At 38.8% G+C, this 23,494-nt stretch overlaps 2 protein-coding genes across 2 annotated transcripts in view; both read right to left on the minus strand.

The window, feature by feature from the left end:
• Window positions 1-279: 279 nt before the first annotated feature.
• The window catches only part of LOC140228419 (DNA-directed primase/polymerase protein-like), a 73,708-nt gene continuing 50,493 nt past the window's right edge, over window positions 280-23,494 (minus strand). Inside the window, exons 6-13 of the mRNA XM_072308637.1 lie at window positions 18,477-18,641; window positions 17,107-17,292; window positions 13,306-13,486; window positions 12,288-12,400; window positions 7,121-7,496; window positions 6,549-6,700; window positions 4,505-4,712; window positions 280-2,439 (exon numbers count right to left, since the gene is read on the minus strand). Coding sequence (XP_072164738.1) covers window positions 2,061-2,439; window positions 4,505-4,712; window positions 6,549-6,700; window positions 7,121-7,496; window positions 12,288-12,400; window positions 13,306-13,486; window positions 17,107-17,292; window positions 18,477-18,641 — 1,760 coding nt within the window. The 3' untranslated portion in view covers window positions 280-2,060. The remainder of the gene's footprint in view (window positions 2,440-4,504; window positions 4,713-6,548; window positions 6,701-7,120; window positions 7,497-12,287; window positions 12,401-13,305; window positions 13,487-17,106; window positions 17,293-18,476; window positions 18,642-23,494) is intronic.
• Window positions 9,926-11,245, minus strand: LOC140228509 (uncharacterized). Its single transcript, XM_072308741.1, has one exon. The coding sequence runs from the start codon at window positions 11,243-11,245 to the stop codon at window positions 9,926-9,928; it is 1,320 nt and encodes a 439-aa protein (XP_072164842.1).

Consider the following 23,494-nt stretch of genomic DNA (forward strand, 5'->3'; position numbering starts at 1 on the left):
ACCAAAAATGTTCGAGATAAACTGCTAAAAAAAACACACTTTCCTGCCCGTTTTATGATACCAAATTTTAGCATAACGTAAAAGAAGACCCGCTCTTTCAGAAAATATGAAAAAGTCAAGTTCGGCTAGGTTGACCCATTTCACTTATTTTCAGTCCTCACGCAAAATCAGTGTGTGCGACTTTATGTTCGTTTTGAGGTGCACGGTCACATATACACTTTACTCTACACACTAAAGACGCTTTTATTTTCAAATGACTGCTATCTTACAAAGAGTATCTTCCAATGAAATATTGCAGCAGGTTTAATATATAGTTCATAACTTTCATAATTCTTAACACACATGAAAGAACATCAAACATCAATCCAAATTTTGAAAATAATGCAAAGAGCAAGTGCAAAAGGCATGATGTGAGCATGATATCTTGAAATACATGTACTAGTGAAAGGCAATGGCAGAATTCCAGGGAATATTTTTCTTATGGTAGACTCTGAGTGAGGCACATCCAATGGAAAATAAGATGGCTTGCTGTGTAAAGGGAAATTAACTCATAATTGAATGTGGAGTGCACGGCCCCATTGCATATGACTATGACAACTTTACAATTATTGATAAGTTATCGATGTTAACTACCATAGCAACACAATGCAAAAGCCAAATAAAGCCAAGATATTACAAATAGTTACCATCACTTGGTCTGCGACATTTTGTTTTCTGACGAGTAGTACCATTACTGAATGTCTGGCTTATTCCCTTTTGGCAAAATTAAGTTAATTAGAATTAATTAAGTAAATTAGAATTAGACTATGTCAAACCAAAAAAAAAAAATGAATAAATAAATGACTAAGGATTTAACCTACAAGGCTTTCTATTCTTTAAGCCTTAAAGTACAAACTCACAATAAGATCTTATCCCTATTTGATCATCACCAAATTGCACTTTCAGTCTTGCAGCCTCTTTAATTAAGAACATTGATGATTTTCAATTTATTCTCATTTACAATTATAAGTATTCTCAGCTGCAATGATTACACTTTCTGTAAGTTAAAAGGATTGGTCTACCTTGATGCAATTGCAAGCCTTTCTATCATGAAGCAGGTCTCCAGAATACAGTAGTAAGTGGAGGTCTCCCGACAATAGGTGTATTGTAGACCTAGAACACACTATCACTTCAAAGGTTTGTTGCACTAGACATACAGTATTAGTATGTCTGTGAAAATTATCCAACTGCATGACGAAGCCATTCATGGTATAGCTTGACTCACAAAAAAAAAAAAAAAAAAAGAATGAACACATTGGATGGAAGAAGCATATAATGTATTTGATAAAATGTTAAAGATCTTCAGGAGTCAGACCATCATTTCATTATCTATGTCACTGTAATTGACACCTTAATGCGTGATATCTTATGTACAGAATTTTAAATCTATTATGTAAGTGTAAATGAAGCAGTAGAGTTCATATGACTTGCATTCCACTGTAAATAAACTACAGACGTCATGTAACTATCTCAGCTCCCCCTCCCCCACCTACAAGGAGCATTTAATTCCTGCTTCTTTGATACAGGGTATTTGGCAATTTGTTTGCTGGTTCTTAGGACTTTTTTCCTTCTCACTTTGCTCTAAACTATAGCAGAGATGAAAAACACACAAACTGAAATCTACATCAGAGAATCATTCAAACTGTATAAGCTTATGTACCATGCTGAATGTGATGTGCACAATAAAACAGCCACCTGGCAGGACTGTTACCTTAGAGGGAGGACTGAGGGAACAGGGAATGCATGCAAACATAACGTCTCTACTTGGCTGCTCAAAACACACATAAATAAGTCCATATAATGAGCAACTGACTAATAAAAGAATAATGTTGAGTTTTATAACATAGCACCCTGGACTGGAACACTAAAGTGGTTTGCAAAGTACTGTTTATATCTTGGAGCATTTCATGACGAGATGAGGGCACAAAAAAGTCTTCCATCTTACCTTGCACTCATTTCTCTTATTTCATTCATTTAGTCTTCCTTGATGGAAGAAAGTGTGAAAGAAAAAACAGAGATGATCACTCACAAAAGCTCCTCATGAGTTCATCATCAGTGATGCTTTCATCCCATAATGACTCATTTCCCTCAGTATCTGATAAAATCTCGAGATTTTCCCCTCCTGGAAGTCTCTGGGTGGAGCAGTTTTGTTCCCCATTGGAAGAACCTCTCATCCAAACTCTTTGACTCCCCAAATTCTCCTTGTGCAATGCACCGTTTCCATGGCAACTCTGCTCCACCTGATCAGCGAGTGCCATCAGTTCTTCCTCATCCCATTCTGTGAAGGACGGGAGGAACTCCGGAGGAACGGACTTCTCTTCTGACTTGAAGTTCTGCTCCTTGCAGACTGGGTCATGACATTTCTGGTAGTACACACCATGTCTCAGATCAACTACAATCCTGACGTAGGAAAATGAATACGAAAAATTAAGTATAGAAGGGAGAAGGAGATGTTCAAAGTGTGCTGTGCAAGTCAAACTGTATTTTTGACCCATCACCACAATAGTCTGTCAAAGATGTTGAACATTAATTTTCTAATTTTAATATTTTGTTACTGTTCTGGAGCCACACTTTCAAGTAATAAGCGTACATATTTTCTCATGTTGCATGTCAAAAAACAACAAATAAAACAAGAGACACAAGGGTCTAGTGCTCACCTGAGCAGTACGCTTTGCCTTCTGGCATTCCATTTATAACCATTTTTCAACCTAACACTTGGACAGGACGCTAGATAGATATCACCCTTGTGATAACTGTACAAATATAAAATTCCAATTTTGCAGACAAATTAACTAATTTTGCAACTTTATCAGGGTAATGTAGTTGTGGATCACTTATCATTGACTGTTACCACCTGTTGTCCACCAGTGAGATGACAATGTGGACTTATCTGACCGTTTCTTTAAAATGAGAGGGAGTACAAAATCTAAGTAAAGGCTTTAGAGAGAAAAAAAAATCCTTCTGTTCTTCAATAGAATATGTGACATCAAGTCATCAGCTGAGAACAAGAAGGGCTTTATTGCAATTTTGAGTGGCATGGACTTATTGGTATCATGTTGTAGAGCTTAATCTCCTCTACAATATGGTGTCAATTTTGAATTATGTTCAGTAAAATGTTGAAAATTAAAACCACACAGGCTGTTTTTACTCTATATACTTGGAACAATGCTTATAAATCTACCAACTTTTGATCAAATAAACAGCAACCTTTAACCTTGACCTTTAATCCTTGTCATTCCAAGAAAATAATTGTCTATCCTTCATACTGTACCACCAAGTTTAGAACACCCTCAACACAAGAAAATATCAAGGAAACAAGGAAAAACATTGATACTCACAATGTCACCTATTAAATTTTCTCGTGGGTCACAATTATTTATCACCTCCAGTATTCATATGATTGAGTTTTCAAGTACAATCATTGTTGTGATACAGCAAAGGTAAGGTTAGCTTTAAGTGACACCCATTTGTTTTCTTAGCTGAGTGTGACATTGCCTTTTTGGCTGGGGGTAAAAATGACATTGATCATCTCAACAGCTTTGTATTGTCAACACCATGGCCCGAATTCACGAAGGTGGTACAAATGAAACCATGGTTTAAACCATGGACAAAAACTGTGGAGTGCCAAGTGTCGCACGGAATATTTCGTTACGAAATTGGTCATTTCGTCGACAAAATGACCGTTTCGTTAACGAAATTATCATTTCGTGGACGAAGTGTTCATTTCATTACCAAACGTTGTCATTTCGTTACAAAATCATCATTTCATTGACGAAATGACTGATTTCGTAACGAAATATTCCATGCGACACTTGGCGCTCCATAGATTTTGTCCATGGTTTAAACCATGGTTTCATTTGTACCACCTTCGTGAATTCGGGCCCATGTGTTTGTAAAATTTACTGGTAATGTTTGTGCAACAGGCAAATATGATAATGCTAATCATGATTTTTCATAAAGTACAAAAGTTTCATCGTTTTTCTGAATTGAATGTATGAGTATAAATACACATCTCTGTAATTCAGCAAAATAAACTGTACTAGTGCCTCCGACTTGTATTCATTGGAGTTGAATAATAAAGTTGCATTAAAGTAGCAACTCTGAATTTCGCTTTATTTCCTTTATTGGAGAAAGATTAGATGGAATTGATTAAATTTCTTAAATCTGCACAGAAACATGAAAAATACACAATTTCAGAAGGAATCATTTACTCTAATCTTCAAATCTCCGTTGCCAATTTAAGGAACAGTGATAACTTCAGCAACTAATAGGCTTTTGATAATTCTATAACTGATAAAATGGTATATGTGGCTAAAACAAATAGGGCTCGTATGAAAGAGAAGATTTCTACTGGATGAAAATACAAGCAATGCATAATAACAATTATCAGGAAAAGAAATACAATTTGTTGGATTTGATGTTATAGTAAATCCTTGGCTAGATCATTAACTGGCAGAGTGCTCACATGATGTTGTTGCTACGGTGTTGCCGGCCAACATTCTCACACCACCTATTTTTGGAGATGTCGAAGAGAAGCAGGTGGGCCTGAGAAAAGTATGTCCACCGCCGTATCTCGCCAACCACACCTCCCCGAGAGATGCAGTGCCTCCTCACGAAGGAATCGATATCAGGCAGGGGCGAGGAGTGATAACCCTCAAGAATTTCTGTCTCATCTGAACACAGGGGAGTTAGAGATAGGCGAGATAGACACATGGTAATTATGACAGATAAGGCATACCATCTTCAGGCATCACACGATAAGCCGAATGATGAGTGCCTGGGGAACTTGTTTATATTCCTTAATATTCTTCTTTGGTCTCCTCAATTTGTGATCTTTTTGGTACTTATCGATTATAGCGTTTTGCCAAAGAATCATCAGCTGATAATTGATATTAAAGTTGATAGGTTAACTTAACTTTCCTTTCAAATTAATAACACCTGTAGACTGTATCTATAGTGATAGGGCACAGATCGAATTTCACATCCTTTCTATGTTCTTGTTTACTGTTCTCTCATGTCACACATAAGTTTTGTCTTGTTTTGTTTTGTTTTTGTTTTGTTTTGTCTGTGAATGTGAAATTACCTCAACAAGAGGAGGCCTTAAAGGAGACCTCCGGGTGATTTTCAGATTTTTACATTTGAACAACTATAAATTAGTTGTACTGAGGACAGAGTTTCAGAATTTGTGATAATTGGGATGAAGAGTAAGAATATTTTCAAAATTTAGAACAAATAGCCATGAACAAGGATGATGACATGGCAGAGTCACCATAATAATGCACGAGTTGGGGCTCAAGGAAGTAGAACAAAAGAAGAAGGCATGCATAGATTGCACACAGGTGAACTCGCAAGTGGTATTTTAATGGAATTACACTGCTATATTTCTGAAATTTGTGAACCTCCTATGTCATCATCCTTGTTCAGTGTGATTTGTTTAAGGTTTTTCAAAGTACATTGATTCTTTGCTCAATAAATTCCACAAATCAATACATGGAGTTGTTGATTTATGTACTACATGATGTGAAATTATGAAAATCATCTGGAATGTCCCTTCAAGGTAAAAGTGACACATTATAGTGTCCATATTTCCTTCAAGCTTTTAGGTGTGCAGCACTTACAAAGGAATAGAGGGGTACTGTAAAAGTGGAAATTTTTGCGGTGTGGAAATTTTCACAGATTTCACGCAACCACAAGCTAGCGCGAAAATTAAAGCACCCAAATATTTTTGTATACCATACGATCCAGTGGTTATTGTCCCATTTCCATGGAATCAAAAATATGCGCCACTCATCTTACCCGTCAGAGTACGAATAATTACTCGTGCAAAAATATCCAGTTTTACAGTAATGTAAAACAAAGAATGCATCTAATTTGCATGCATTTAATTTCGCGAGAGCCAAGGTTCGCGAAATTAAAATCCACGCAAAAGTTCTTGACTACACTGTATTCATTGACTGCTGGTGGCATTTCTCAAATATTTCATACTGTGAAAAAGGCCATCGGCTCCAGAAAATCCCCATTCGATTTGGTTAAGCGGTCACAGAGAAATGTGGATTGTTGTAAAGCATGTCATGAATCAGATTTCTTCCGAGTTTAGCATTTCGATGATCTTGTGTGTGAACAATAGACAGAACTTGGACAGAAGAGATTCCCGACATCCTCTACAAAATTCTGTATTTCTCTTTGACCACTGAAGCAAATCGAATGGGGTTTTCTGTAAGATGTGGGCAATGAGTTATAGTTTCATACCCTGAATTTGTATTTCGATTGATTCACTATTTTTAAAGATATCATTGCAGAGGGCCCCGTTGTAATTTTTTTGGGGACATACTGTACAGTTTTAATATTGTATATTTGCTCATGGGATCAGCCTCGAAAGGCCAATGGCCTACTGCTGATTTCCTCCACCATTTATTTTAATTGTTGTGTCAATCTTGAACACACACTTTTTAACTTTTAACTGTGATGATGTGTATCCAAAATAATTGATAGATTAAACGAGAACTTACCTGTTTGTAGTTTGATCTCAATTATATGAGTAATATTACGGAAGGGATTACGTTGACAAGAGAGAGACCCGCTGACGCATGCGCAGATTCCCCAATATTCGTAGAAAAACCGGTCATGGCTAACGAGAACATAGATCAACGAGAACTTTCCACTGTAGTTTGAATACACAGGGAGGGAAGGGAGGGACGTAATCCCTTCCGTAATATTACTCATATAATTGAGATCAAACTACAAACAGGTAAGTTCTCGTTTAATCTATCAATTATACTTCGTAATTCCGTCAGGGATTACGTTGACAAGAGATTTTAAAGCCGTTAGCCATGAACGGCCTACGTAAATTAATGGCTTATCTATGCAGTAGGTATTTACCTGCATTAAATGGCCCTGTAGTCAATGTGGGGCTGGCTGCCATTAATTCTGGTGGTTCAGCTGTGGATTGCTTTTGCTCAGGATCACAGCTGCAGCATAACTTCTCCTCGTTTCCAGTGGTTTGTTGTAGAAATTTCTAAATGTCCTTTCCCCAGCCCAGCCTGCTTGTGCCAGAATTTGACTGATGGGCAAATCCGCACACCTTGCGGCTGATGTCGTAGCTGCTCGGGTAGAGTGGGCTGCGTAAACCTGAGTATTTATCCCTGCAGCTGAAAGCGTGCTCTTGATCCACCTGGCTATGGTTTGTGATGTCACGCGATGATGAGGCTTCTTGAAGCTAATGAACAGGTAGCGCTCCTTGCCTCGTAATGTGCTTGTTCGCTTGATGTAGTGCTGCAGGTAGTTCACCACACACAGTTGTCTGTCTGGTGGGAAGGCCCTCATCGACAAATTGAGGTTAGCGTTTCCTGGCCTGCTGTGCTTTAAGAGGTCCTTGAAAACAAATTGCGCACCGCTGGTTTTTAGCGGCATGTGGTCGAGGTGCAGACTGTGCAACGACTGTACTCTCTGCGCAGAAACTAAGGCCATTAATGTGCACAGTTTCCAGGTCAACACTTTCAAAGAAAGTGTCTTTGCAGGTGCCCACCTACGAAGTTTATTAAACACTATGTTCACATCCCAAATCTCACGATATCTGGGTAACGGTGGGCGAAGATGAAAAACACCTTTAACGAAACGCGAAATGAGTGGATGTTTTCCAACAGGACAATTATCCTCCAATATCAAAAACGAAGAAAGTGCACTACGTGCACTGTTGATAACACTGTAACTACAACTTTCATCATAAAAAAGAACACTTAAAAATTCCAGCACGTCCTTTGCTTGTGCTGTCAGATAGTTCAAACTACGCTTTGTACAAAAGGACTTCCATTTCCTGATGTAAACCCCATACTGCTTTTTTGTAGATTTTCGCCACGATGCTGCGATGATGTCAACTGTTCTTGAATTCAGTCCACCTCTGCTTAGGGGTTTTCGCAGCACCTGAAACAGAGCAGATCAAGTCTGTCATGCAGGGGATGAGGTTCTCCCGTTCCCGGGAGCGTAAGCAACTCTGCACTATGCCTTAATAACATTGGTCTTTCAGTGGTCAGGGACATTAATACAGGGAACCATGGTTGGTTGGGCCAGTTTGGTACCACTACGATGCCTTTTGCTTTGTCCTGCCTAATTTTTTGTAGGCATCTTGAGATAAGACAAAAGGGAGGGAAGGCATAGAAATCCAATGGACCCCAATCGAGTGTGAAGGCATCTACACTTTCTGCCTCTGGGTCTGGCTGCCATGCCACATATCTTTCTACTTGTTTATTTAGCCTTGATGCAAACAAGTCGATTTCTGGGGTACCATAGTGATTGGCAATTTCCTGGAATTTCGCTGGATTTAGCATCCATTCAGACCCATCATTAAACTGTCTTGACCTGTGGTCCGCTTCTACATTTAATTTTCCAGGAATGTGGGACGCAGTGATCCAAATGTGCTTATGTATGCACCATTTCCAAATTTCTTTTGCGGCATCATTACAGTTAGGGGACTTAACGCCTCCCATGTTGTTTAGGTATGCTACAGCTGTAGTGTTGTCTACACGCAGCAAAACATGCACATCTCTTAGTTCTTTGCAGTACGACTTGAGACCATGCCCAGCCGCAACTAATTCAAGATAATTGATGCCACTATGCTTTGCATTATGTAGTTCCTTCTCACTCCATCTTCCCCCAGTACTACTGTGGAGGTTTGTGGCACCCCATCCTGCCCCACTGGCATCTGAGCGCAATTCTAGATCTGCTTTCTTTCTTTGGATTGGTGCAAAGGCAGTGTGAATGTTCTCTACCCACCACTGAAGCTCCTGCTTTGCTTCGGTGGATAGTTCCATTTTTCTATCGAAATGACCTTTCTTTGCCTTCAGAGCTTGAATTTTGTCCTTTTCCAGTTCACGATAGAACAATGGACCATACTGTACTGCCGGAAAGCTTGCTACAATCTTTCCGATCACTCGTGCTACTTGCCTAATTGAAGGTCTATTCATATGTAGCAAGTTAGCGCACAGATCTCTGATTTCTGTCATTTTTTCTTCTGGCAGGCTGATAGACATTTCTACAGTGTCAAGCATAAAACCAAGAAATTTTATTTTCCTGGTCGGATAGAGCACTGATTTTTCTCGGTGCACCACAAACCCAAGATGTGTGAGAAGGCTTACTGTTGTAGCTATGGATTCCTTCAGTTTCGCTTCACTTTCACTGATCAGTATGGTATCGTCAAGATATCCAATAACGATGTGGCCCGATCTTCTCAGTGTTGCAAACACTGGTTTCAGTATTTTAGTGAACAAACGGGGGGCTGAGCTAAGCCCATTTGGCATTGCTTTGAATTGCCAACACTGGTCACTGAAAGTGAAACGTAGGAATTTTCTGTCTCCATCATGTACTGGGACTGAATAGTAGGCATCTCGAAGGTCGACTGAGGCCAAGAAATTGTTTGGAGATATCAATTCCAGTACCTTGTGAATATTGTCCATCTTGAAATGACGATACACAAGGTACTTGTTTAACTCTGACAAGTCCAGAATTAACCGTCTACCCCCATTCTTTTTGGGGCGTGGGAATACATTGGAGATGAACTCTCCTTCCACATGACTGCATTGCTCAATAACATTTTTTGTCTGCAGATTTCTGATTTCTTCGTGCACACGAGCATTGTCAATTGAATTTCTCCGAAAGGAGTGAGGATTTCTTGTGCTTGTAGGGGGAAATTTTCCCTCCTTAAATTCCAATTTCATGCCAGAAATTGAGTTCAGAATGAATTGATCATGTGTCACTGTCCTCCAGTTATTTCTAAATAGCCTCAGTCGACCTCCAATAGGCCTATCATGTTTCAATGTACTACTAGATCTAGTGCCAAGTCTAGTGTGATTAGGTAAGCAGAGATTACTCACCGTTTCGGCGGTATCAGCTCCTACTTCCTCCGTTGGGAGTGCCCACCTCGCTGGGCTGTCTGTTGAGTTGCCTGGCTCGATGAGCTCAGCGTTTGTGTGTGAGGTGGCTGCCTGCCCCTCCTGTTGTAATTCTGGCCTAAAAAAGGTCCAGCAGTAGATCCAGCCACCGGTCTGTTATATGCAGCATGCTGGAAACCGCGTCCTCTCTGTGGGTACGGCCTACTGAGCGAGCGCTGATACGCCGCGATTGGTCTCGCCCTCCCTTGCGACTTCATGACTCCAGCTGCCGCTAGTTGTTGATCTTTTAAGTCCTTGACTTGCTTTCCTAGATCGTCTCCAAACAGTAGGCGGGTAGCAGGGAGGGAAGGCTTACACAAATGTGCAAATCTGGAGTTAATGTCTGGTTTGATCAGCTCCTTACGGAGACAGTTGAGCTCGAAATTCGCGTTGCAAATCAGAGCGAGGGCATCTTGCTGCGTATCAGACATGCGACCTGCTGAGAGCGATCTTGTGAACGCATTTAATCCCTTTGTAAGTGATTTTTGCACCCGTTGTAGCTTTAGATCCCGACTCTTGGTCGCTGGTGGCAGAAAATCCCAGATAGGCGGATTCACTTTGGGCACATCGCTGAGCTGACAATTGTTAGGAGAGGGATACTTTCCAACCACATCCTCCAGAACTTTCAGTTCCAGTTGGTGAGTCATGAGATAGGTAGTCGACTTTGCAACTTCATCGTCTATTGGATCCCCAATGTCAGTGGGCATCGCGAATTTAGCTGCTATGGTGGGGATCTCAAACTGTTCCACTTGGGACTGCGGGATCTGCTCTGCGTGGTCGAATCCGGACGCAGTATCATCGTCATGATCTATCATGTACATATCCAGTTGCCCAGTGGGCGAGTTATCCGGCAAGTTCATGTCCGCGTGTGGCGCGGTTGGATAGTATGCACCCCGGGTACTCAAATCTTGCTCGCCACTGCCCGTGGCGGTCGCCATGTTGGCCGGCGAACGCGATGAAGTAGCGGTCGCTTGTGGGAGAGCTTCGATCACTTTGGAAAGCAAACTTTCCATCTTGTCAAGCCTTTCGGCGAATTCAGTCACATGAGCAGAAGTTTTTTGCTGTGAAGATCCCGTTACGGTTTTGGCAGTACCTTTCTTCACCTTCGTATTACTGACCGACGAAGCGATCGTCTTCTTCGCGGTGTTACTGATAGCTACTGCGGCCTTGCCGCTTGCGTGTTTTTCTACCGGGATACCGACCTTGCCGGTGCCCGGAACCAGCGGGCCAGCTTTAGCGGGCGCCGCTGGGGTTTTGGGAGAGGCAGCCGTGCTCGCCTCCATACCGATCATTAATTTTTTGATAACAGAACGTGAAAAATAGTCTCTAAAGTGACTCACACTTCGACTGAGAGACTTTAAGTTTCAAAATTCCACTAAAGCGCTAACCTATTCTTGAGGATCGCGCCGATATTTTCAGGGGAAAAAACGGGCATCCGAAGCCGTGCTTCAGTGCAAATGCGCCGTCAACGAATTGGGGAATCTGCGCATGCGTCAGCGGGTCTCTCTCTTGTCAACGTAATCCCTGACGGAATTACGAAGTATAATTTTTGGTTTGTATATATATGTGTTAGAACTGATTGATTGTATATTTATATGTTTTTACCTGAACTTGTGGAAATAAACTACACTGAAACTGAAACTGAAACTGAATATCATTTTGCAATGTATTTCAAAATCAGCAGCAAAATGACTAAAACAAAAGCAAACAGAATACAAATTGATTCAAACAGAGAAAAAAAAAAGTGGAAAGGCTTCTATCCTCACTCCACCAAGGTATTGCCAAATCAACATTTACTGTAAAAGTGGAAAGGTTTCTATCCTCACTCCACCAAGGTATTGCCTAATCAACATTTACTGTAAAAGTGGAAATTTTCGTGCTTTTCACGCAACCAGAAACAAGCACGAAAATGAAAGCACGCAAATATTTTTGCTTGCCATATTTTCCCATATTTACTGTCTTGATTCAGCGGAATTTAAAACACACGAAACTCTTCTTACCGGGCCGAGCGTGAAAAATTAGTCACGTGAAAATATCCACTTTTTCAGTAATTGGAAAGATAGCAATATTATGAATACAAATTGCAAGCATACTATCACTTTTGTCTTTCTCATGTTAGTTCTTCCAAAACACATACTTAATAACAAAAACGATCATATATGAATAACAGTTTGAAAAAGTAAGTACTTCTAAAAGAAATTGACTTTATAGTGCACATCCTTAATAGCACCTTTCATAGTTTCTCATCATGCACCGTAACATTTGGGACATCAAACTGAATGTTAGAATTTCTTTCTGGAACATATTTGATTTGTAACAACCGACCTGATTTATCACCATCGGCCACCTCCTCCATTTCTGTCAGTCTCCTACTCCCCGAGTGGCTGGGCTTCTTCTTGCTCCCAGCACATGTCAGGATTTTGGTGTCCACTGTGAACCTGGCCGGGTTGCAAGGCACCACAAAGCAACATAAAACTTTACAGGAAATCTTAAATGCACATCTGCCCCATTTCCAAACCTAAACTGAGCCACTCTTACTCACCATTTCACGACAAATGAAGCTACATTAACTTTATCTCCATCAGCTCATAGTTGCCAAGAGCTTGCTTGTTGTGGAAATCACTCACAATCTTGCTCTTTTTTTTTTTTCCTTCCATATGCCTTCTCTCAGATAGCACAGCTGACTTCATACACATCTTATCATAAGTTCTATTAAAAGTGGGAAATGGGGCACATTTGTATTCAGGCTGTTGTCTCTTCTAGCTATCGGTTTATTTAATGACAGCATTTTGCATTCCGATCCCACCAAGATACTCTTATCGTAATTCAGTCAAATCACTGCTTATTCCTCTATTCTGCATAGCTCTAAATCAACATGTCCTTCCATTCTGTTATCACACTATGTTTTTTATGTGATCTCAAGTTTTGTTTGAATGCACCGACTCTAAGTCTTATTGTTTTTGAAAAGTGGGAGAAGAAAATGACTGTAATTCATTTGTGATATGTTCTATGCATAAAACTTTGAATGAGTTTGAATTTAAAAACCATTTTGAGTAATTAAAAGGAGCTAAAAGAAGAAAATGTCCCCCACCCCAAACACAACCTCACAAATGAGGTGAAAGGTTTTTTAAGAAAAAAAAAAAAACACAAAACAAGCAATCAGCTGTTACAAACACCCCCTAGTGACTGTTCTAAATAAAAAGGAATACAAAACAAAGAACAACACTCAGATGATTTGTAGCTGCTGCTTTCTGGCTACTTGAAATATAAAATCAAAATATTCAAATTCGACAGAATTTCTTCACATCCATAGCCACAGTATATTTACGATTTCTCAACTCACTTCACATTGGTGATGACTGAGTCAAGGAAGAATTGAAACTGGTCTCCTCTGTGTGTTCCACTCTTCTCCTTTGCTGTCATCCTCACCACATACTTGTTGTCAGGGGCAACGAGCAATGGGTTCTTCTTGCCAAGCTTCACACACTTGAAGAGGCGGAAATTGCGGTTGCGAGTGTACACAGCTGGAGGGATAGAGAGTGCAAGTTGGTCAAACATTAACAAGTCTAGTCTTTTGCCCTGTTCTCAGTTTACGCATCATTATGGTTACATCAAGCCATGGAAAGTGAGCACACAGCAAACAGGGGATAGATATGTAAACATCATTCACTTAATTTGCCTCTGCTTCAATAGTTATCTAGATCAATGTGACATGTCGGTGAAGATTTTCTCTCCTAAAACCATTTAAAATGTATCTTTGCGAGCACTTAGGGACATATTACTGATATGCACTATGTATTTGCGCTATACAGGCACTGTTAATCATTATCATTATCATTATTAAACAACAAATCAAACATGTTGAAATCAATGTGTTTTCATTAGTCTCAAGTACCTTCAGTATAAATACTAGTACAAGTATCTACATACATACAGTCATACACACCTACATACACAAAAGAATACATATATACACCTATGCAATATATGAAACATATTTAAAGTAATGCAAGGATCCTAATCCAAACTGCTTGATGCATGAAATATCCAACCCTGAACTTATAAGTACTGTAGATCTTAAAGGGACATTCCAGACAATTTTCATAATTTCACATAATGTAGTACATAAATCGACACCTCCATGTGTAGATTTGTGGAATTTATTGTGGTTCTTGAGCAGAGAAACAATATTTTGAAAAACCTTAAAGAAATTACACTGAACAAGGATGATGACATAGGAGGTTCACATATTTCAGAAATGTAGCAGTGTAATCCATTACAATACCTCTTGCTTGCGAGTTCACCAGTGTAGGGTCTATGCATGCCTTCTTCTTCTGTTCCGCTTCCTTGAGCCCCAACTCATGCATTCTTATGGTGACTCTGCCATGTCATCATCCTTGTTCATTGCAATTTGTTCAAAATTTTGAAAATATTCTTATTCTTCATCCCAATCATCATAAATTCTGAAACTCTGTCCTCAGTATAACTAATTTCTAGTTGTTCAAGTGTAAAAATCTTAAAAATCATCTGGAGGTCTCCTTTAATGAAAGAAGCAATGTAGCAGGTACAATGAAAAGTTTTTACTTCCTCACATCACAATCTCTGTAACAACAACCAAGTTCTTCAGAGGCTATAAAGCATTTACTGCATTGTCAACAAACTTATCCGTCATACTTTTACCTAGTGAGACTGCAATAATCAACTAGACTCGGAATTTGTCAAGACTGACAAATTAGGTGATCCGATTTTTTTTTAAATCAATGATTCGAGTTTTCACCTGAGATTAGGGACATTGGTCGTGTGATGTTTGGATTCTCATTTTGAAAAGGGAGTCAGACCTGCCATCTTGGGTACCGAATTTCGTATACACTATCAAAGATGCAGAATGAAGTATATTTGACCTTTGACCCCACTTTGCACCCCCAAGATGGCATTTGAGCAAAAAGTGGTTATTTTGTGAAATGATTCTTGTAACATGGTCTTTGCGTGCGCAAAATATGGGAAAGATAAGACATGTATTCACCAAGATACAGGATGAAACATTTATGACCTTTGATCCTAATTTACATACCCAAGATGGTGTCTGATCAAGTAGTTGTTATTTTATGAAATAATGTACGTAACATTAACTAAACATGTGCAAAATATTGGGTTGATAGGGGCTATTTTTCTTGAGTTATTGCAAAGAAAATTGGAAAAAGAAAGAAATATGAAAATACATCGAAGATAACCCTTAATTTCAACCACGTTTTTGGACGTGATCCCGACACCAAATGAAAAACAAAGGGAACACGTACGATAGCGCAAAGTCTCAGCTACAACATATTAAAATCTGGGAGAAATTCGCCGAAGGGTAAGTGAGCTAGTGCTCGATAAAGACAATCATGTCAATTTTCACATCTAGAAAAATTCCCTCCCATAGAGATAACACGTCATAACGAAGATAAAGAAAGAAGTACATTATGACCTTTGACCCCGATCTGCACAGATAAGATAGCATCTGAGCAAAAAGTGGTTATTTTGTGAAATGATCCTTGTAACACGGTCTTTACGTGTGCAAAATATGGGGAAGATAGAACATGTATTCACCAAGATACAGGATGAAAAATTTATGACCTTTGACCCTAATTTACATACCCAAGATGGCGTCTGATGAAGTAGTCGTTATTTTATGAAATAATGTACGTGACATGAACTAAACTTGTGCAAAATATGGTGGTGATAGAGTATGTTTTTCTTGAGTTATTGCAAAGAAAGTTTGAAAAAGAAAGAAATATGAAAATACATCGAAGATAGGCTTTGATTTCAACCAAGTTTTTGGACGTGATCCCGGGACCGTATGAAAAATTGAAGGACACACTTACGATAGCCCAAAGTCTCAGCTACAACATATTAAAATCTTAGAGAAATTCACCGAAGCATAAGTGAGCTAGTGCTCGATAAAAATAGTCATGTCAATTTTCATTTCCATAAAAATTGCACTCCCATAGAGATTACACGTAAACTGGTAAAATTTGACAATGTTACTTTTAATCCCTTTTTACGAGGTGATGCCGTCATCCAATCAAAATGTTGTTATTATATGACTGAAAGAACATTTAATAAGCTACAACATATTGAAATTTGGACGAAAATCAACAAAAGAATAAGTGTGATACGCTTGAGTGAACTTAAAATTTGATGACGTCATTTTGAAAATTTACTTTTTTTACTTTATTAAGAAATTTGATATCTTTTAATCGTTTTTCCAGGATCGCCAACCCATGAAATGACATGTACAACTCATCAGCTTTCAGAATATGTAAAGAAAATGGGTGGTCACCGTCCATCCTGATGAGTAAAATCGCATTCAAAATTGGCTGTTTTTTGGCATTGTTGGACTGTATATCGCCATTGACGCGCGCGCGGAATTTCAACTTTGACGGGCCCGTGTGACGTCATATTGAGTCGGATTGACTTGAAACTTGGTAGAAATATTCCTTGACATTTCAGGCATCCGATAAGTATGAAAAAACGGGAAATTTCTATTGTGTATGAGCTGTGCGTGCGTATATGCGCGCGCGCGTACGCGTCCGTCCATTTTTTTCAATTTTTCAAAAAATGCTCCAAATGGTCTGAAACGTGTGCAAAAAAAATTTGAGCTCGATTTGAGCATACAAATATTTCAACGCGCGCGTACGCGCACGTTTTAAAAGAAAATATGAATTTTGAGAATATGAGTAGAATCCGCATAACTTGAAATATATGTGACGTAAATTTCATTGAAAAATTCCATTCCATTAATGAGATATGAATGAGAATGTGTTTTCATATAATGACGTCATAGTGACGTCACGGTCGACTGATCACTATGATTTTATAAAATTTGTCGTCTTTGGGACATGATACATATATGGTATGAGTTTGAAGTTGATACTCTGAGTACTTTCTGAGTACGTAGATACACAACTTTTGTCCAGAAATAAAGAAAGAAGAAGAAGAAGAAGAAGAACAAAGAATCCGTACAGATACAGAAGGTGATCCGAGAGGATACTCGGATCACCTAATTACTGCATTTTGACACCGTCAATTCCCACATAAAGTTTAATGAATACAGAAATGAATGACGAAGTACGTCGATATGATTTGGATGAACTTGTCTTACCTGTATCAATAAACAGCTCCCTCTTTCCATCCATGGTATTGATGTATAATGTGTGCAAGTCATGTCGCTCTCCGCACCCTCGTGCACAATCACCGCTGATTTCATCACTGCCTTTGCTTTCATTTCTGTGTTCACCGTCAGGGCAGTTCCCAGCACCACTGCCTTTTTTCCGCTTTGCTGGTGGCGCTGAATTTATAGAAAAGAGAGCTTGCATGGTGATTGCATGGAAGCGCATTGACATATCAATGTTTTCAATCGTAAAGTGTACAGCTTGCCTGTACATGAGTACATGAATAATGTGGAGAGCTGCAGCTACCTTATGCAAAATTTTGTTTGCATGGCTATTTGACCTATTGAAACATCAAAAGCACTTCTGACACTAAATGAGACTATAGATCGTATATCTTGACTGCCTGAAGGAAACTAAGGTTATCCTAAATATTGGCAATTCTGCAGGGCATTTGTATTATGCAATTGATGCATTACAGCATATGAAATGATGGCAACAGTGCTGCAATTACATCATGAAGCTGTGATCTTCATAAGTTCGATGTGAAATAGATTTTTAGTATCAGAACAATTTGTGCAGAATTTTCTGAATTTCCTCTTCAGTATTGCCAGTTAACCCTCACACTTTACAAGCCTGACATGCTAAGTGTTTCCCAACTTAACAAGAAAGACCACAGACCAGTATTCTAGTGCCACACCCATCTCTTGGTGGGAGAGGAACACCCCAGGAGTGATGATTTCTCACACAACTTTCACCCTAAAGTGATCCTGCTTTGATGCCCTTCCTCCCTTTACCACTGTCAATGCATTCTAATATGTTGTCCAGTGAATGAAACATTAGATAATGAAAGTCAACTACATCAAAACTGGACTTTGTTTAGGTTAGAGTTTGTATGTGATCAACGGATTCACTCTGACGGCAGTCAGTTCTCCTGTATTGCATACATTCACAAAGAACAATCCCTGGGTACCGAGCCAATTTGCAGATGAGCCCAGAAGAAATGTAGCACACTTTGGCTCATACTCTTGGCATGTGGGATTGAGTTAAAAATATCACAAAAGCATCTTCATTATGTCACTGAGAATGCCAGATCATATTTTACTACATTTTTTCATGTTGAGCAATCGGGAACTGGATTGCTTTTTTTTTTTAATCCCATAAATATTGGCAGATAAGGAGGTTGAATGCTACAAACCTGATGAGCTTATGCCATATATTTGACATTGTGCGTGCACCAAGAGCTGAAACCAGGTTAATGAAATCTGGGCAGATTACTAGGAGCAGATTGGCAATGCAATATTTACATTTCTTTTTAAAAAGCACATGGCACAGGTCATTCAAGTCCAAGTAGGAGTAATACCTGAAGTGTCAGCATCGGCAGCTTCCTCTTCCTTCACTCCAGTCGATGTTGGTGAGATCTTAACTCGGTCCGTCCTAGGTGATGCTGATGCAGCTGATAGCGGCGAGGATGAATTTGAGTTACATGCAGCATGTATCCTGTCGCAGATGTCATGCACAAAGTTACCTGTAAGTGATATACCAGGAGACTATGAGCATTCAAGATACTAAAACAACAACAGCAAAAACAAAATGTCTACATGTTGAGGTGAGTTTATTAACAACATACATATGAATATGATAACATGAAATTCCACAGTGTAAGATACAATAACATGAAATTTTTATGAGAATACAGATTTTGTACAAGGTTCTTATAGCTTTGCAAGCATATATTTTACATACTTATATCTACCTTACATAAGAATACATGTGTTATAATACATTTAGTTTCGTTGTGATACATTTATCACTGAAAAGGCAAAGAGAATGAATAAGTATGTAATGTAGACATATATGCATAGACAGAGATTCTGAAAAAAAATAATCGAAAAAAAATAGAAAAACAGAAGATAATGTTGTTAAAGGGGGAACCAAAAGTTAGCACAAGTGCTAGTCGAGAATAGTTCTCCCATCATAGCTACATGTACAATGTATATTTAAGCTGCTTATTGCAAGGTCTACTCTTTTAAAGTAACTGTACTATAGAAGTACATTAAACTGAACACTGAAATTTCTTTTCACCACTAAACTTCTTTTAACATGTGATTTTTTAGGTTTCTTCTAAATGAAGATCTTGTTCTTTCCTCTTGAACATTTTTGGGCAAACTATTCCAAAACTTTGATCCGACAAAAGATATAGAAAATGTACCATGTGTCGTTTTACATTTCGGGAGTCTAAGCATGGAATGATCTTTGCCTCTAGTCCTGTATGCATGATTCATTGGCTCATAATATTGCGTTACAGAATGTGGTAAATGTCCATTGTGTAGATCATATACAAAGGTTGACACTGCAAGCTTATGCAGGTCAAAAACATCTTACACTCCTAGACTGGTGAATAATGGCCTAGAACCTGTTTTTAAGGGGGAAAATGTAATTGCTCTCACGGCCATTTTCGGTGCTAAAAATATACAATTTAAGTGGCTTCTGTAGGTGCTTCCCCATACTTCAATTCCATAAAGTATATGTGATTGTATAAAGAATTTATATAAAAGCATGAGAACATGCCTTGGAACAAAGTACGCTGTATCTTAACTTGAAGATTAAGCCAATTTTGCGCCTAATGCATTTGTTGATACATATAATCTGATCCTTCCACATCAAGGTCTCATCAATTTGGATACCTACAAAAGATGCTACATTTACTCTTTCTTTAACCATTTCAGAGACTGTTAAGACACCTTTAACTGCAATTGGTTGTCTTGGTCCTTTAATAATCATATAATTTGTTTTCTTCAAGTTAATAGTTAATTTATTCACAATACACCATTTCTGTACCTCATTCAATTTTCCATTTACATCATTCATATAAATTTCTTTTGTACCTTTGGGAAATGTATGAAAAATATTTGAATCGTCAGCGAATAGTCTGAACTGAAAATAGTTACATGAGCTAGGTAAGTCATTGATGTATAATAGAAACAGTGTGGGTCCTAGCACTGATCCTTGTGGTACTCCACATGTGATCGTTCTACTACTGGATACTTCATTCTTGTAGCACAATACCTGCGATCGGTTTGAGAGGTAATTTTGGAACCACTGCAACACAATGCCTCTTATGCCATAATATTCTAATTTCGCTGAAAGAATGCAATGATTGATTGTGTCAAAAGCCTTTTTGAAATCTATAAATATACCAAGTTTTATTTCACCTTTATCATTTGAATGTATAATGTATTAACCAAATTGATAATGATAATTTTGTACTGTATTTCTTACGAAATCCATACTGATGTCTGTACAAAATTTTAGTGGACTCTAAAAAGTCCATTAGACGACAATTAACTAATTTCTCAAAAATTTTTGCAATTACTGGCAGAACCTAAATAGGTCTGTAATTACCTGGGTCATCCTTCAAACCTTTCTTGAACAAAGGCGTCACTTTTGCAATCTTAAGTGCATCTGGGAATTGGCCCATTTCTAATGACAAATTAAAGATATAAGTCAATGGGGAAACAATATATGGTGCTGCGTCCTTGATCAATCTTATTGACAAATTATCATAACCATGAGACTTTGTAGCATCAAGAGCATATACAATATCCATAATTTCTTCTTCTCTGCCAAATTTGACCCAACAGTGACAAAGTAGTTATTGAGTTCTAGGGCTATTTCATTTTCAGAAGATACAACTTTATCAATTCCACCTTGATTAATAGTTAACTTTTCTATATCCAAATGCTTATTCTTACCCTTTCTACCAATTAACTCATTAATAGTATCCCAGGTCTTTGTCATGTTACTTTTATTACGATTAAAAGAATTGCAATAATATAATCTCTTTGCATTTCTAATGACTGTTACCAAAGTGTTTCGATACCTTTTATACTTGTTTCCGTATTCGTCACTAAAATTTGAAGACCTGTAGTTTTTGTATAAGTTGTGCTTCTTCTTGATGGATTTAAGAATCGCTGATGAGACCCAAGGTTTCTTTGGGCTGTTCTTTTTCTGGGATACATTATATTCTATTGTAGGTGCATGCTTATCACATATTTTCTCAAACATATCATGAAAAACTTTATAAGCTATGTTTACATTGTCGTATCTAGATACATGTGCCCATTCAGTTTTCCCTAGATCCTCGTGAAATGACTGGGCATTAAATGACTTGTAGGATCGGGCAAATTTCTGCACAAAGACATTCGTATTTTTGTACCCATTTTCAAAAATTACAAAAATTGGAAAATGATCTGACACATCTGTCGCAATGACACCTGAATGAATTGTATGACTGTACATATTAGTATAAATATGATCAATAATAGACGACGTAGAATCTGTCACCCTTGTGGGTGACGAGATAATCTGTTGCACTCCTGTACTCTCTACCATACTCAGATAATCATATACCTTTTGATTATTCGTTTGAGATATATCTATGTTGAAATCACCAAGAAGTACAATGCCTGTTTTTCCAACATTAAGTTCCTCTAAAACATTAAGCAAGCTATTTCGAAATTGTTCAACATCAGTATTTGGTGTTCTATAAATTATTCCTATCACAGTTTTATCAAAACAATTCTGATTTATCCTCAACCAAAGATTTTCCGTGTGTTCAACATAATAATTCAATGTAACATAGTTAAGCATCTTATGAATATAAGCTCCTACTCCTCCACCCCTTCCCTGGCGGCAATTGACCTCCAAAACATAATCCTGTAGTGGTAATGTGTTAACATTACATGTACTAACGTTCCAAACTTCAGAAAGTGCAATAATATCAAACTTGAATTTAAGGCTGTGATCATAAAATAATTGCAGTCCACTTATATTTCTATTTAAAGACCTAACATTGACATGAGTGATACTAAGAGAGTTCTCATTTATTCTATTTATTTCATTATCAAAATCACTGGGACATAATTTGTATTCATGAACTTCCAAAGTATTGACTTCATTTTCTATCATTACTTATTAGGTTGGAGTTTATCTTAAATTGGGATTAACAAGGTCACAGGCTACATCATAAAGTGAAGTTTGAAATCACCATAGGAGACATCATCAAACCCCAGATCAAAGAGATCATCCGGGTTCTTGATGATCTTTGTCTCTCCGCTTGTTAGTTTGCAAGACACATTCCCGTACTTGCTTGTTGTGGATTTGACATTTGGGGCCGTCTTTACCTTCATGAGGACTGAATGCCGCATTGCCGTCAAGTCTTCATTGATGTATACCCCCTTCATGTTGTCCTTCCCTTTAAGTCAGAAACGGGCAGCATACAAATTGTCTCTTTTCCTCCTTGCTGTGAAGCGGACAACAGTTTGTCTGCTCTTCCCTCCTTCGCTCTTCTTGCCAAGTCGGTGACAAGAAGATATGTCCTCAGGGCGTATCTCCACACCAGCTTCCTTGGCCACTTTAGCAACACTTTTAGCAAGCTGGTCCTCCGTCTCCTCCTCAGCCTCAGGGATCCCAGTCAGCCGAAGGTTGTCTCTTCTCAGCTCCTGCTGAATTTTCATCTTGCTGGAACTGTATTCGCAGCAAATGTGGATTTATGGCTTCCTTGATGGCGTTGAGACAGGCCTCCTTGACCACCTGCACTATTTGGGGTAGTGCAGCTTTAAGCACTGTTTTGACTGCCTTATCTATGAGCTGAGTGATCTGGCTGCCTGCTGCCCCACCCTCACATAGCTCCTCACACAGACCACCTAAATTAAGCTGTATGTCCCTGTTGCTGGGTGCCGTCTGGCCTCCCTCAGCTGCCATTCCTCTCTCCCTCTCCACGGCTTGGTCAACTCCCGGGTGGGCAATGAAAGGCCGCCTTTGAGTTGGAATTTGGTCTTGCGGTTTATGACTGCTGCTAGGCAGAAATTTCCCTGGCATATTCTTCTTGCTTCGACCAGGCATGTTGGCAGGAACTCACAGTAAATGCAATATGTGGGACTTGAGTTCAAAAATGACACCAAGATCAGCAAAGATGTTGTCCTGAGAATGCTCCTTATCTCTTGCGACAGATAGTGCCAATGAAATCAAACCACACCAAAACAGTCTACTTTGTGTCCAGTAGGCAAAGGTGATAATTATTACTTGATGAAAAACTTGGAAAAGAACAAGATGATAAATCCAGAGAGCCTTGTAACACGCGACACATTGCAATGGGTGGTTCTATAGTCCGTGGGGGAAGGTTACTCAGGGGACATGAATGTAGTTGCTGCTTACACCTGTAAGCGAGCAATCAAAACCTTCTGACAAGGCTGATCCTTCTGTACACTGAATATGCCATGGGAGAAAAACGTACCTGCAAATTGCACAAGTTTACAGCACTTTGATCATTGACAAAATATGGTAATATGGGGGTTACCACACATTACAAGTGTGTAG

Source organism: Diadema setosum, chromosome 5 (assembly GCF_964275005.1).
Source record: "Diadema setosum chromosome 5, eeDiaSeto1, whole genome shotgun sequence".
NCBI classification, from domain to species: domain Eukaryota; kingdom Metazoa; phylum Echinodermata; class Echinoidea; order Diadematoida; family Diadematidae; genus Diadema; species Diadema setosum.

What these genes read in the sequence shown, in the direction of transcription:
- LOC140228509 (XM_072308741.1), bottom strand. Translation starts at nt 11,245, where the DNA reads ATGGAGGCGAGCACGGCTGCCTCTCCCAAAACCCCAGCGGCGCCCGCT.